At 39.1% G+C, this 14,856-nt stretch overlaps 1 protein-coding gene across 2 annotated transcripts; it reads left to right on the top strand.

Moving 5' to 3' along the window:
• The first annotated feature begins 2,309 nt into the window (after window positions 1–2,309).
• Window positions 2,310–7,782, top strand: LOC121910607 (serine/threonine-protein kinase pim-1-like). 2 transcript variants are annotated; one of them, XM_042431856.1, is made up of 9 exons: window positions 2,310–2,432; window positions 3,105–3,335; window positions 4,974–5,129; window positions 5,986–6,080; window positions 6,230–6,277; window positions 6,498–6,719; window positions 6,895–7,072; window positions 7,208–7,384; window positions 7,466–7,782. In XM_042431856.1, exons 1-9 carry the CDS (start codon window positions 2,369–2,371, stop codon window positions 7,555–7,557), a joined length of 1,263 nt encoding a protein of 420 aa, XP_042287790.1. In that variant the 5' UTR covers window positions 2,310–2,368; the 3' UTR covers window positions 7,558–7,782. The 2 variants fall into 2 exon arrangements, with proteins under 2 accessions (XP_042287790.1, XP_042287789.1); XM_042431855.1 differs by having other exon boundaries at window positions 4,926–5,129.
• Window positions 7,783–14,856: the final 7,074 nt, after the last annotated feature.

Here is a 14,856-nt window from a genome sequence, read left to right as displayed (position 1 = left end):
GAGTCAGGCCATTGACTCAAGCCACCTAACAGTGATGACGAAGTGATAAAGTGCCTGCCTTTTTTTTGCTTCAAGTCTGAACATGCACATAAAAGAGGCCATGTTTAACTGTTGATGTGCTCATGGTTGGCCACACCCTTGTATCTTCTTTCAGTCAGACAGGTAAACTGTGTGTGTGTGTGTGTGTGTGTGTGTGTGTGTGTGTGTGTGTGTGTGTGTGTGTGTGTGTGTGTGTTCGTGTGTGTGTGTGTGTATGATTTTAACACTTTAAATCTGAGTTTTATTACAGCTGCAGTCAACAATGATTAATACTGATCCAGTCTTTATATCAGTTTTCACTGTCAGTATGTACAAGTTGTGCTATTTGTGTGACATCTCTCCTTAGGTAAGACATAAAGTATGCTTTGCAGAATTTTTTGCAACTATTGCATTTTGTATCTACATCAGGCCTCTTGTTACAGTTATACTCCACCCTAGAATCCATCTGCAAACACCCATCCCCTATAGACCTGACAGCGGGCTTTACACAGTTTGTAACTTGCTTCTATGTGAAGAGTACTACAGCATCGTTACAGTGATACAGTTTCACTGCAGAGGAAGTTTCAAATCATCCACTGATACTTCTCAAACCCCCCCTGCAGCATAATCCTCTTCTCCACTTTCCATACTGAGTAGTTTGCTCATCATGCTGATGTCAAATGGAGGCAGTGTTTTTAGCTCATAGATACTGAGCAAACAGATGGACATGGAGAAGTATATTATGCTTCAGGAGTGATTTGAGATTCACTGTACTGTACATGCTTTTCATCTAATGTGTATGCAGTGAGTGCAAGCCAGTTGTGTTTTTCCATCCTATTGCAGATAGAAGTACATGTACAGTAATAAATTCAGTGTTAAATCACCTTTGCCTTGAATATTTGTAATTTAAGGAACAAAGTGTATGAAATTACTGATCTGTTGTTTTCAAACACAGTTAACATCTTTGCAATATCTGAGACACATTTGGATGAAACATTTAATGATGAAGCTGTGTGCATACAAGGGTATAATCTGTACAGAAAGAACAGGAACATGGGGGTGGTGCAGCTTTTTATGTTCAAAATCATATTCCTGTGAAAGTTAGGGAGGATATCATGTGTAATGAAATTGAGGTATTATGGCCTCAAGTTAACTTCAAGTTCAAGTTAACCCACAATGTCAATTAGAAATAATGTAAAATAAACTCAGCTGTGTGATTCAATGGTCACACAGCTGATTGGTCTTTAGTACATGTTTCAGTCTGGTCTTGAATGCATTGATAGAGCTACAATTCTTCATATCATCAGGTAGGGCATTCCACTGAGTTGTGGCTTTCACAGAGAAAGCTGACTGCCCAAATGCAGTGCAACGAAATGGTATGGTAAAATCTTTTATAGAGGATATTCTGGAGGATCTAATAGAACTTACTAAGCGAGTGTACACAAAGTCACATAGTGGAGGAGGGGCCAAACCATTTAAAATTTTATAAACTAGGCACAAATTTGAGAATAATCTAAAATCCTCAAAGCTCAGTAAATTGTATTTCTCCAGTACCCTACAATGATGGAAATGCATTGGCTTTTTGTAAGGCGATGCAGAAAATATCTTATCTAATATCACCTGATTTAACTAAACTTGTGTTAAGTACTCTTATTCTTTCGCAGCTTGATTACTGCCAGATGATATGGGTGAATGCCACAAAAAAAGATATAAGCAAACTTCAGCTAGTACAGAACAAGGCGGCATGTCTTGCTCTCCAGTGTCCGTACAACACTAATATCAATAGCATGCACTCCTGTCTCAACTGGCTAAAGTTGAAGACAGGCTGATCCTCAAGCTTCTTCTCTCAACATGAAAACAGGCAACAGAAGGCCAGTTTTCACTTCTCAAGGCAAAAACTAATTTCCTTAAACACGCAGTAGTATATAGAGCAACGAAAACATGACATGGATGCTATGCATATGCTGATTTGTAGTTTTTGCTGTGTAAGTTCTACTCATATATATTAACATTATTCTCTAATATATGTCTTTTGTATGTCTTTTGTGTTGACTGTAATGTGTAATGTATGTTTTTAAATGTGGACCCCAGGAAGACTAGCTGTGCTTTAGAGCACAGCTAATGGGGATCCTAACAAATAAAAAAATAAACAAATGAGGTGAATGTTTTTTGTTTTTTTTAGAATTCTAATTCCAGAACTGTTATAAATTAGAGCTGAAGAATCTTTTAAAACAATGAGATGTCATATTAGCTCATCACATTCCGTGAACACTTCTTAGACCAACACAGTTTATTTTTCAACTCACTAGAACTAACAGTAAAATATTCCCGTCGAAATCAAATCAACCGCATGGCGTCTAAATCTTGGCCAAGATTTACTAGTCCATGCTTCCTAGACTCGAGCAGACATCTAGGTAAGTAGTGAGGTAAAATGCAGTCTGTCTTACATGTTAATCAGCATAATTCACCATGTAGGATTGGGCACTGGTGACTTATTGTGTGTTGATACTTGAGGAATTTATGATAAAAAAGAGACTGGGATGTTTTTATTTTTTTAAACAGTATAAGGTGGCACCGGGGTGGGCTAGTAGAGCTTAAGCCCTGAATGTTTTCAGCATTAACTTACTGTCCATCATGTGTGGCATTTTTGCTACTAAACCCAAATCACAGCTGCATAGGAACCAATGCATGCTGATGGACTGCACAGCCTGTCCTGTAGTTTTTTGGGTTTTTTTTCGCTTATCACAAGTAATATGTGTAAGAGTTTACAGTTTTTAGCTTTTATCTCCTGACAGTCTGATAAAATGAAACAAGTGACGTAAACACATTATGGGACAGAGCTTCTGCAAGCTGTAAAAATGAAGTGCCCACCAATCGCTAACTTTACAATAGCGTTAGGTATTATATTTGGCAGTGCATTTAGTGTGTGAGAGCATGCATCATGTGTCTATGTGCCTGAACAGACTGATTATAAAACGTAAACAATATGTTAGAAAACAAGTGTTTCAATCTAAAATCTCGTCTAGGGCACCAACATAGTCAGGGCTGGCCCTGTATTCACCACATTCAGCTGTATTTTTTTGCAGGCCGCCACACTGACTCCAGCATCTTCAGGCTGGAAGGTAGCACATTAGATGAGCAGACAGAGAGCATAAAAAGGAAGCATGGGTCTAAGGAGAGGCTGCAAAGAGCAAGTAAGAGAAGCAGGACAAGCCAAAGTCCATCCCAGGAGCGCAGACAGTCCCCCCACCTCTCCTCAACCAGTGACAAACCCAGCACCTCTGCTGCAGCAACCACTGACCCAACCATTAGAAAAGGTTAGATGAACTTGGACATGCAGACAATTCATTTTTTCTGTATTCTGAGTGCTAAGCTAAAAAATAATAATCAGTTAAAGCTCATTTCTCTGACTACATAGACAGACAGAGTGCAACGTGTCATACTCTGAAAACCACATCTATTCCGAACACTGCATACCTTTCAATTAAACAGCTGGTCAGGTCAGGCCACCACATGGCACACAGCCCTGTAACGTTATCCACTTTTGTCTTCTTAAAGGCTTGGTTTTTTGGGTTCTTTGCCCTGTTGGTAGTCCCATCACACAGCAGCTTTTAGGCATTTTTCTGTTTGCTTGCAGAAAGAAGTGACAAGGATACACCTTCACACAATAAAAAGTGTGAAGAAGTGTGTGAAAAAGTCATTGTTGTTTTCCCCTCCAGGGTGTGTAGGACTCAATTGTGTTCTGTCTCTAAGTAGCTGCGTTTACATGGAAACTAATATTCCACTAATAATCAGAACAATAGCTCAGTCAGAATAAAAATAACCACGTAACCACCTCAATCAGAAGAGACTGGCCCGATCTGGCAGAACAGAAGGAATTTTCAATCAGGGTGAGAGGGGTGGTGTAAACCTTTGATAATCCATTAAGCAGGAAAATATTAGCACCTCATAACCATGTAAATGCTCAATCTGATCGTTTTTCTCTTATTGAAATGAATATATTCTTTCTGTGCATGTTTGCCCCATTTGGGAGCAATATTAGGTGGCGTGACGGTAAAAAGAGAGTGTGTGTGTGATAGAGTATGAAGTTAGCAGCTGCGAACGTAGTAGTGCAGGGTGTGTACAGTTTAGACCATTTGTCAGTCAATAAATGCTCCAACTCCTCAAGAACAAGTCAAGTTATGGTGTCTTGCTTGCCACCATAAACTGTAAAAAAACATATGGACATAGTCACTGTGAGGTCACCCATTGGTTTATGGACTGCTGTTTTGAAGCCTCGAGTTGATTTGACCGTCGCCTTGTTGGATTTGAACGTTACCATCTTGGACTTTTAGAGTCAGAAGTGACCATATTTGGACGAAAGGGTGGAGCTAACTGTGATAATGCTAATGCTAATGCTAATTTCTGCTAGCGGAAAATAGGCTTAAAACTATTAAAACTAAATGTACTTACCAGAAAAACTGAATAGCCGACTCTTTAGAGAGTTTTTTAGTACAACCAAACCCAGAACAAGACTTTTGACAACCAAAATGTTACAATTAACTTTCATGAACTATAACGCACTGTGAAATAGTGGCTGCTACGCATATACTGGAAATCAAGTATGGCTTAATTGCTTGTCAAATCAGAATTAACAGAATTAACCTTAAACAATACAACATCTATCTGAGATTTAAAATGTATTTTCCTTTCTGAGCACATGTCACAGAAGAGAATATCCAATTCAAGGGCAAAACTGTCTGTTTTAACTCTGTAAACCAGAAAATCCACAGATAAATCTGAAGTCTGAATCCCAATGTGTACAGCAGTGGTTTAATCCCTCACTGCTTCTCCCAACTCTGAATCCAAGCAATAATTCAAAAATGCTAATGGTGTCATTGTTTTTTTACATTTCACACTTTGTCTAGTCTTACCTGTAGGAAATACAAGTATAACTGAATCCAATGATCTCCCAGTGTTGGATGCTGCTGACGTGTCAAAGAAGAGCAGTAAGTGTAAAGTGACCTGTGAAAAGGCTGAGGAGCAGCCAAAGAAGAGAAGTAGAAAAACTCCAAGTCTGCAAGAGGGCCCCAGCCACACATCAAAAAGCACTTGCCACACTGACAACAGAGGTAAGACATACACAGCAGAGAGATTCATTTTCTCTTTGTTTCAGATGTAAATCTTAAGCTAAATGACATCTTGTCAAACCTCATTTCTGTGGCTAGTTTAGTGTGGTGGAAAATCTTCAGATGGACCAATAAATCTTCAGGTCTCCCACAACATTTAAAACTCAAAAAACCCAAAGAAAAACACTTGAAATAGGCAGAGTTCAATGTGAATAGGTTTACTGTGCATCAAGTGTAATACAGAGCAAACTGAGGCTTCAATCTCAGGATGAAAAACCTGATGCAAAACCACAAAACATCACCTTATATACTTTTCATAACTCCTCTTAGTGTGGAGCCTATGTTTGTCTCCATCTCACACTTAACCAAACTCTTTCAGTCTGGAAACAATGGTGTCTCAAACTTCCCTAAATTTAAAAATAAAAATAGGGCCTGTTGACCTTTAATCAAACATCACAAGCAAATAATCAAAATATCATGAGCACTGACCTTTCCTTTATTCTTTAATAATTAACCATCCTGTGTACTGTCTGTGTAATGAGTGTATACTAACTCTGTGATGATACTGCCATGTCTATTTACACAAGGAAATCACTCTTCCACATTAGGGTTTGGCTTTAGGTTAAGAATGTACGGAGCCCAGGAGGGGCCATGGAGAAAAAATAGCAAATTTGTTCTCTCAATTCAATAATTTTTGCCCTCAATACATTCATTTGTGCTCTCAATTTAACTATTTTGCCTGTTCCCCTCTTTTGGAGGGGACCAGATTGTTTCATTGTTTTAAGAAAACAATGAAAAAGACCTTTCCCCTGTAATGTTACTGATCCACAATATATGTATTTGTATTCTGTGTCTGTAGCTGAATTTAAGGCCAAATATGAGGAAAAGGAACTGCTGGGTGAAGGAGGCTATGCTTTGGTCTTTGCAGGATTTCACAGAAACAACAATCTGCCTGTAAGGCTTCTTACATGTACACACACTGCAAACACACGCACACACAGACACACACACACAAACACATTCATAATTCATCCATTAATTCTTTATGTAGTGAAAGCTAAATGTAGTGAAAGCTAAACCAAATATCTGTTTGTGTCTTGTAGGTAGCTATAAAACATATTCCACAGGAGGATGTTGTGCGCATTCCATTGGTAAGTGATGTGTTCTCTGTCCTAATACCAAGTCTTTCACTTCATTTAAATGTTTAATTTCTTTGATATTTCTCTTTTTACATGAGGCGAGCACATGCATACACTACCTGTAAAACCTGTGGCAGTTTTTATTTGAAGCACCGCATGGTGTTTAGAGTTACTTATAAAACCCAGAAATTTATTTTCCATCTTTAACCTAATTTCACACATTTATCTAAAGCGTCTGAATGAGAAGATGAGCAACGTTCCTCTGGAGGTGGCATTGCTAATAGCAGTAGGAGCTGGTACAGACTCAACAGCCAGCACTATAACCCCAGTCCTGCTGGACTGGTTCGACCTGGACGAGGAATTAATTATGGTTCTGGAGAGACCCGTCCCCTGCATGGACTTAATTGATTACTTTGAACAAAGGGATTCCTACATGGAGGAGCAAGAGGCTCAAGTAAGGGCCTTTTAGCTGGATGTATGAGTGTGTGTGTGTGTGTGTGTGTGTGTGTGTGTGTGTGTGTGTGTGTGTGTGTGTGTGTGTATGTGTGTGTGTGTCCATACCCATCATGGGTCAACCTGCCTGTTGTCTATCATCAGTTTAAGTTTCATGGAGAATTTATGTCCCGCAGGCCCTACAGAGACAGCTGGTGAATGCAGCCTTGGAGATGCATTCAAAAGGAGTTTTCCATCGGGACATAAAACTGGACAACATTCTTATTGAAACAGGTTCTGATGTCCCGAGGGTCAGATTCATTGACTTTGGCTATGGCACAATGCAGATAGAAGAAGAGCACACTGTGGAACAAGGTAGGCTTTTTTTTCTTTTTTTACCTTAGACTGTGAGGAATGTCTTTCTGTCTCTCCTTTTCTGTCTCTGTCCCTGGCCTTCACTTCAGTCCTTCACCAATGAACTTTCCCTTTGTGTGTCTCTGTGTACACTAGGGACTGAAGTGTACAGTTCCCCGGAATGGTTTGAGCATCACCGCTACACGGCCGGTCCCACAACAGTGTGGCAGCTGGGGGTGGTGCTATATGGTTTACTGCATAAACGACTCCCCTTCACCTGTCCCCATGAGATTATCTGTTGCAATCCCCCAATTCGAGTTGACCTTTCTGATGGTAAGACATGCACACATACATGCAAACACAGAAGCATGCATAGTTCATGAATTAAACCTTGATCCATATGCTTATGTCCAGACTGCAAGGACTTTTTGCAGAGGTGTCTGGCCAAGCGCCCACAGGACCGGCCTACCTTGGAGAGTCTTCCAAATCACCCTTGGCTAAGATGAGATAGCTCTACAGCACATCTGCCAAATCTGCAGTTTAGAAAACCAAAACCCTGCAAAAGCTATTTTTAAAATTAAAAAAACTGTTGTCTTTTTCTGTTTCTGCAGAGCACCAAACCAGTCCAGCAAGAACCAGCAGTCCCATAGTTCCAAGCAATTCCTTATTATCAGGCTGCCCTAACAAGTCTCTAAAGACTCTCCAGCTGGTCCAGAATGCAGCTGCACGTGTACTGACTACAACTAGAAAAAGAGATCACACTTCTCCCATTTTAACTTCGCTACATTGGCTTCCTGTAAAATCTAGAATAGAATTTAAAATCCTTCTCCGAACTTACAAAGCCCTTAATTGTCAGGCACCATCTTATCTTGAAGAGCTCATAGCACCGTATTATCCCACCAGAACACTGCGCTCCCAGAATGCAGGCTTACTGGTGGTTCCTACAGTCTTTAAAAGTAAAATGGGAGGCAGAGCCTTCAGCTATCAGGCTCCTCTCTTGTGGAACCATCTTCCAGATTCGGTCCGGGGTGTAGACACCCTCTCTATGTTTAAGAGAAGGCTTAAAACTTTCCTTTTTGATAAAGCTTATAGTTAGGGCTGGCCAGGCTTGCCTTGGATCAGCCCTTAGTTATGCTGCTATAGGCCTAGACTGCAGGGGGACTTCCCATGATGCACTGAGCTCCTCTCTCCTCCTCCTCCTCTCCATCTGTATCCATTCATGTAACATCAATGCATGTCACTAACTTTGCTTCTTCCCCGCAGTTTTTTGTGCTTTATCATCTCACAGGAAACCCTTGGTTGCGGGCCGAGCCTTCACGGTCCGTCACAGTACTGTTGGCATCCTTCCCTGGCTGTTGCTGTTGCTGTTGCTGCTGTTGTTGTTATTGTTATGATTGTTGTTCTTCCTGACAGCTATTGAATTCACCTGAAAAACCTTTTGTTTTTATTCCACAAACAGAGCTCCAGCCTTGGCCTCTTGCACCACAGCTAAATTGAAGCAACACTTACACTTACACATACATTTTGTTTTATCAGAGATTAAAGTAATTAAAGATCAATTATAATTTGCTGTTCAGTACAGAAATCAAAACACAAGTTTTTTGAACCACCTGAGCAACAGAGGATAATGTTGTATAGAGAATACTATCGCCTGCGTATAGATGAATTGTACTGTTTGTAACATTTTCTCCTGAGTAATTTTTAAAAGTTGTGAATAAAAGTGGAAGAATAGAACCCTGTTGCACACCTTTGTTAACACTCATAAAGCCATCAGCCACAACAGCTTGTGTTCTACCACTGAGATAATTTGCAAACCAATGACATGATTTTTCATCAAATTCAATGGATTCCAGGTATTTCAGAAAAATTTGATGATCATCAGTATCAAAAAGAGATAAATCAATAAAAATGGCGACACAGTCCTTATGTAATGTACTGGTAACATCATTCAAGACTTTCGATGCTGTCATCACAAACCCTACATACTATGCCCAGGTCTAAATCCTGATCACTATTATTTTAAAATGGAATGTTGTGATAAAATTGTTTCAGTTCAGTGAAAAGGTCTGAGTGCCTAATTTGTTTGCCAAGCAAGGTGCACTATGATCAGAGATAGCGGAAGGAAATCCTGCATTTTCAAATAAATAACCTGAAGAAATAAAGTGTTCATTTAGTACATCACATATTTTCTTTCCAACTGAGATAGTGTTAGAACCTTGAACAGTTTCATTGGGTAAGAATGACATAGGATTATGTGATAATGAATTAACCATTTTCCAAAAAAATGCTGGGTTTCCTGAACTTTCAGATAGTGCAGAGACATAAAATGATGATTTGGCATTTCAAACAACAGTGAGACACCTATTACATTGTTGACAAAAATAATGCCAATATGAGGATGATTTAGTTATTTGTGCTTTGTGCCAGGCAACGTCCCTTTCATGTAACATTACAGTAATTTCCGAACAAAACCGAGGGTTGTTCCTGATCTTGACTCTGAACTTGTCTGCAATGGAATTAAATGTCTTTATAACTAAATCTAAGGCCAAGTATGGATCAGGAATTGCCATGGCAAACCCAACATCATTATAGTATACATTAAACAAACTTGTTCAGAAAAGTGTTTAAAATTCCTTTTGAAAGTGATACATGGTTTGGATCTTCGTAATTTTGTGTCACGGATGCATGCTGTTGGGCAGTGGTCAGTGTAGTTGAGAGGAAAAACACCACTAGATTTGTTTTGTTGAGGTCTATTGGTTAAAAATATCTTTAAGTGTGGCCTTTTCTGTGTGAGATTGAATTCATTGCAGAGAATTTTTAGATTATCAGAAGTGTTAGTTAACCAGTTAATGTTCATATCAACCAGGATAAAATGTTCTGAATTTTCATAGCTGGATATCAAATCAAATAAAAGATCTATGATTGCAACCGCAGGTGTAGAGGGTGAACAATAAAACCCAATAACTAGTGCTATAAAGTATTATTTTTCCCCAGACAAACATTAGAGCAAAGAGTTCAACATATTTCAGTTTAGATACAGAGGTAACGACAGAGACAGATAAACAACTTTTCATTAGCATTGAAAAACATTGTAGTTATCAAGACAGATATCAGCATCTTTAACTTTGTTTGACAACCATGTTTAAGAAAACACAAAAATTTCAGGGTCAGATTGTTGCGCCAAGACTTTTAATATGGTCCATTTTGGATATAATACTACGTATGTTCATATGAATATTTTGAATCCCCATGTGATGCAAGAAGTTTTACATGCTAAAATCAACATTTTGAGTTTCCTGTGAAATTGAGTCATAACTTCCAGAACCACAAGTGGCGTTGTTTATGAGCAGAGAACATAGTGATAGGTTTTGTTTTGAATCCAGGTTCAAGACCCTTTGATTTGCTCCCTTCTGTGGCAAGCAAACAGGCCAAATCATGGACAAATTATTAAAATCAACACTCCTGTGATTAGTCCGGTGATAGTCAAGCCAACTATCACTAATTACTACTGGACCATCAAAACCAAGGGCAGTGTCATAAAAATGGGTCGGAATCACAACCCATGGGCTGTAGAGCCCATGGGTTGTGAAGAGAGCTAGTGCTACAAACAGGAAGCAAAGAGGTCACTGGGGGGTGAAAAACAGTAATCAGTGACTGATTTGTAGTCCAGGGGTCTCATTCATAAAACATCGCGTAGGATCCATACTAAAAGTGTATGTGTGCACAAAAGCTGAAAATGGTGTGCACCAAAAACTAGTCAAATTTATAAAAAACCGTGCGTACGCACAAATGCACACGTTTTTCCCTTTATAAATCACAGTCCACCTGGAAATGTGAGTGCATGGATCAGCCTCATATCCAGCCCTCTACACACCCACATTCAACCATAAATGGTCAATGCAAAAGTATTCATGAATATTGATTTGCGTTTCTTTCAGTCTCCCTCTCGAGACAGCTGACCAATCAGTGTTGAGAATCAGCGTATGCGACCCTCTCACTCATCACTTGCGCTTGGGCAGCTTGCAACAGTCCATATATGAGTGCAGCTGGTGAAGATGTGCCAGTGAGGTGACTGAAGAAGGCAGAGTGTGTGCGGCAGATGCTGCGGTGTCTCAAGTGCGCTCTGTGCGCTTGACAGCACAGTGTTCACTGCAGTGATTTTACATGATATGGAAACTAAAATCATACCTGGTGATATTGGCACAGTATTAGAAAATATTATTAAAAATCTGTTAGCACTCTATTCTGCAATTATTTTTAAGCTACATTTAAGTTAAGTTATTTGATGTCATCTTGGATTTCTACAACCGATGATGATAATTTCATCGGTTAGTTAACATGGTTGAGGTGAAAAGGAATCAGTATAATCACACTTAATATGGAGGAAAGGCAAGCCAGACTTTCCAGAATCCTGCCACCTGCTATATCCTGACATCATTCATTTCAGCAGCTGCTGCGCACTCCAAACTGACCCTCTCCTCTGTGAGACAACGCTGATGGCATGTTGAATGGACTTTGATTTAAGATTTGAGTCGGCTTACATCTTTTCAAATTGAAAGGTGCTCATGGAATAGTTATGGCTCACTACAAGTGCAAATACGGATAACACTGCTGATTTGAATGTTTATGATAAAGTGAATCTATAATTAACATTTGATATTGAGTGAGATTAAATGTCCGAGAGAAATCATTATACAATCTGGCTTCAATTCACCACCTCACCATCTGCATTACCAATTTCCCCTGTCTCCAAAATGGTTGTACGCATGGGTCAGAGTCCCTTTTCTGTGTATGCAACAGTTATAAATGAGACCCCAGAGCTGTTGTGGGGCAGATAGCAGTTAGTCAGTGACATGAGGCTGTAGTAACTGCATGGAAAATGTTTGCTGAAAGTGCATGTGTGCCATGGAAGCTGGGATGGATACCATCTCGCTGAAAAAGGAACGTTCCCAAAAAAAATTAAAATTGTCAATAAAAGAAAAAAAAATTGTGTGATGGCCATACTGACTGTGGCCACGTGTGCAGAAAGAGCAGCCAGCTAAAACATGCAATACCTCAGCCCATTAAGGGGAGAGGGCCTGAGACAAAGACGGACTTTCCAGAGTTTTTGAGTTTGTTAAAAAGATGGTTAAAACTTCTGTTTTAAAGCTTCAGACTGCTGCTTGGTGATGTTGCTTGTACCAACATGAATAATAACACTGTGGATTTATGGGTGTTTGCTAAGCAGAGATATGATCTGCCGCATAACATCCACAATTTTAGTACCAGGTAGGGATGGGCTATACCAAACTCTTTTAATTTGATATGATACTGATACTTTTTGTTACAATTTATTGTTACAATTAGGTATGTGGTTTTTCAAAATAATGGTAATTTTTAGAAAAAAAAGATCATTACACATAAAGGCAAATCACATGACACATACTAGCCATTAATAACAAATTTATTACAAAAGCAAATATGAATACATGCTAATATGCTGATAAGTGTAAAAATAGTCCAGTATTTTTCAGAAATACTATGATAAAATAATAATAAAATAAATAAATAAATATAACATACTATGCATTACATAACATAACCTTTATTATTAAATAAATGAAAATACTAACAACATAAACCACGTGCACACTTGTACTTTCTTAAAGATTTCTTAAACAGGCCATGATTTTTCCAGAGCAACCACTTTCTCCATATTCAGCTATTTAGGCTTCCTGACAGCAACATTCAGAAAAAAAACAAACAAATAAAAAACACCTTATTAATTTTCTTGCTGTCTGACATTTCTTCAGAAATCTAAATAGAAAGGTCTTGGCATTTTATCTATTCCATTTTGATTGTTCATAAAGATTTCCTAATGTACTTAAACCTGTCTTTTGTCAGACAGAGGGTGGTGCAGGAGACTTAGATGTATGGGCATCTTCTTGTTTTTGTTCAGCCTCCTAATTTAACTTTCAGGGTGTGTTGTTCTTGAATGTTTGAAGAGGTTACTTGTTGCTTGTTGTGTTGTGTCTGCTGTCTGGCACTTTCTTGTCACAAATAGTGCATCTTGGTGTATTTTTATCTACAGATGAAAAGTAGCACCACACCATGTTGTTTCCTTTCTGACATTCTCTCACAAGTTTGAGGCGGACGTGTGTGCAAACTTGTCTGCACTCGGTTGTCATGTTACAAAGGTTTCCACAGTCATGTGACATGAGCCAGCTATAAATGTCAGGGTTGTTTATTGGCACAAACATTATACACAAGTACTGAAAACATTTGGAAGTGATGCAACCAGCCACTTTTTGTATTTATATAATTGTATTATTAATATTTTTTTAAAGGAATCGATACCAAATGAACAGCTTGTGAGTATCAAAGTATTGATCCCACAGCATCGTAGGCAATGGGTCCCTGCAATTTTGATTTTATATGATGATGGAATCCCCAATGATCAGACATGTAGGAGCATGCAGTGAGTGACAACCAGTTTCGATTGGTGGCTGGAGGGATTGACCAAGCCACCAGAGCAGGGGGTACCAGTGCGCATCACACCAGTGGCTGTGAGGACGAATTGGGATGGAAGTCTCCTGTCAGCGGGGGGAAGTCCTGCTCATCCAGGATGGTGTACCGGTTAGTTAGCCGAAGTTCACAGGGAGGAGAGGGACGGGGGGGGTGACTTCTTTTCCCTGCTATTCCTATGTACTATAGACCAAGGGTCCTGGCTGGGAGTGGTCCCACTCGACCTCTCTCTGTCCTTATGAACCAATACCTTTTCCATAAGACTTTTTTTGTTTTACTAATTTGTGTTCATTGGATAGCATTTTTGGTATACACTTTAGATATTGTACATATTTTTCTTCGAAGCATAGGATAAGAAATATCTGTGCTCTTCACCATGGGTGCCTGGTAATATTTTAAAATGGACGAGCAAACTTGGAAAGATACATAATTGGCAGAGGAGTCTGGGGGTCCTCCCCCAGAAAAAAAACTTGTAATTTAAAACAAATTCCCTGCATTTTTACACCACCTCTTGGATTAAGCTAAGAAACAGCCACCTGCACTTGTCTAGTGAAAACCAAGAATGCATCAACAGAACAGTATATACATGGGTGGATCAGGAGAAAATGATTATTAGAAGAATGATTTTATATTAGAAGTTATATTTATAAAAACATTATGTAGCCTAAAATGGTAGTAGATTGCAGGCCTCTAGCCCATCTTCAAGGTCAAACAAGGACAAACAATATATATAAATGAAATAGCCTTACCACACATCACAATATGAATTGCATAATTAAACGTGGTTAAACAATTTTGAACCTGAGGGTTGCTATTCTCAATATTCACAAGCCATCTTCAAAGTCTATCAATTGCAACAACTAACCTAAAAACCATACACTGTAAAAAATAATGGACGTGGCCACCATGTCATCACTCATAGGTTTGTGGACTCCTGTTTTGACTCCTTGAGTTTGGCATTTTGACCATCGCCATCTTGGATTTTTGGAGCCAAAAGTGCTGCTGGCAAAAAACAGGCTTAAAACCATGAAAACAAAATGTGCTAACTGGAAAAAAATGAACATCTTACTCCTCAGAGGGTCTTTTAGTACATCCAAACACTGAACAAGACTTTTTTAGGTGACCAAAATGTTAAAATTAACCTTCATGAACTGAAAACGCAACTGCTACGGCTACACCTATACTTTGTGAATCTGGGATTACACCATCGTTACATTACCTAACTAATGTTGTCACCATGGTAGCGACTTGCTTGTGACAGGACCCATCTATCACTCACAGCAGCCAAGCCCTTGATTATG

The sequence above is a fragment of the Thunnus maccoyii genome, chromosome 13, assembly GCF_910596095.1.
Source record: "Thunnus maccoyii chromosome 13, fThuMac1.1, whole genome shotgun sequence".
NCBI classification, from domain to species: domain Eukaryota; kingdom Metazoa; phylum Chordata; class Actinopteri; order Scombriformes; family Scombridae; genus Thunnus; species Thunnus maccoyii.
Note: the sequence above shows the minus strand (reverse complement) of the source record. Positions and strands in the feature narration are given on the sequence as shown.

What these genes read in the sequence shown, in the direction of transcription:
- LOC121910607 (XM_042431855.1), top strand. Translation starts at nt 2,369, where the DNA reads ATGGCGTCTAAATCTTGGCCAAGATTTACTAGTCCATGCTTCCTAGAC. An exon ending in ACAGAAACAACAATCTGCCT is followed by an intron (nt 6,081 to 6,229) that starts GTAAGGCTTCTT and finishes TGTGTCTTGTAG; the next exon opens with GTAGCTATAAAACATATTCC. An exon ending in TGGAGGAGCAAGAGGCTCAA is followed by an intron (nt 6,720 to 6,894) that starts GTAAGGGCCTTT and finishes TATGTCCCGCAG; the next exon opens with GCCCTACAGAGACAGCTGGT.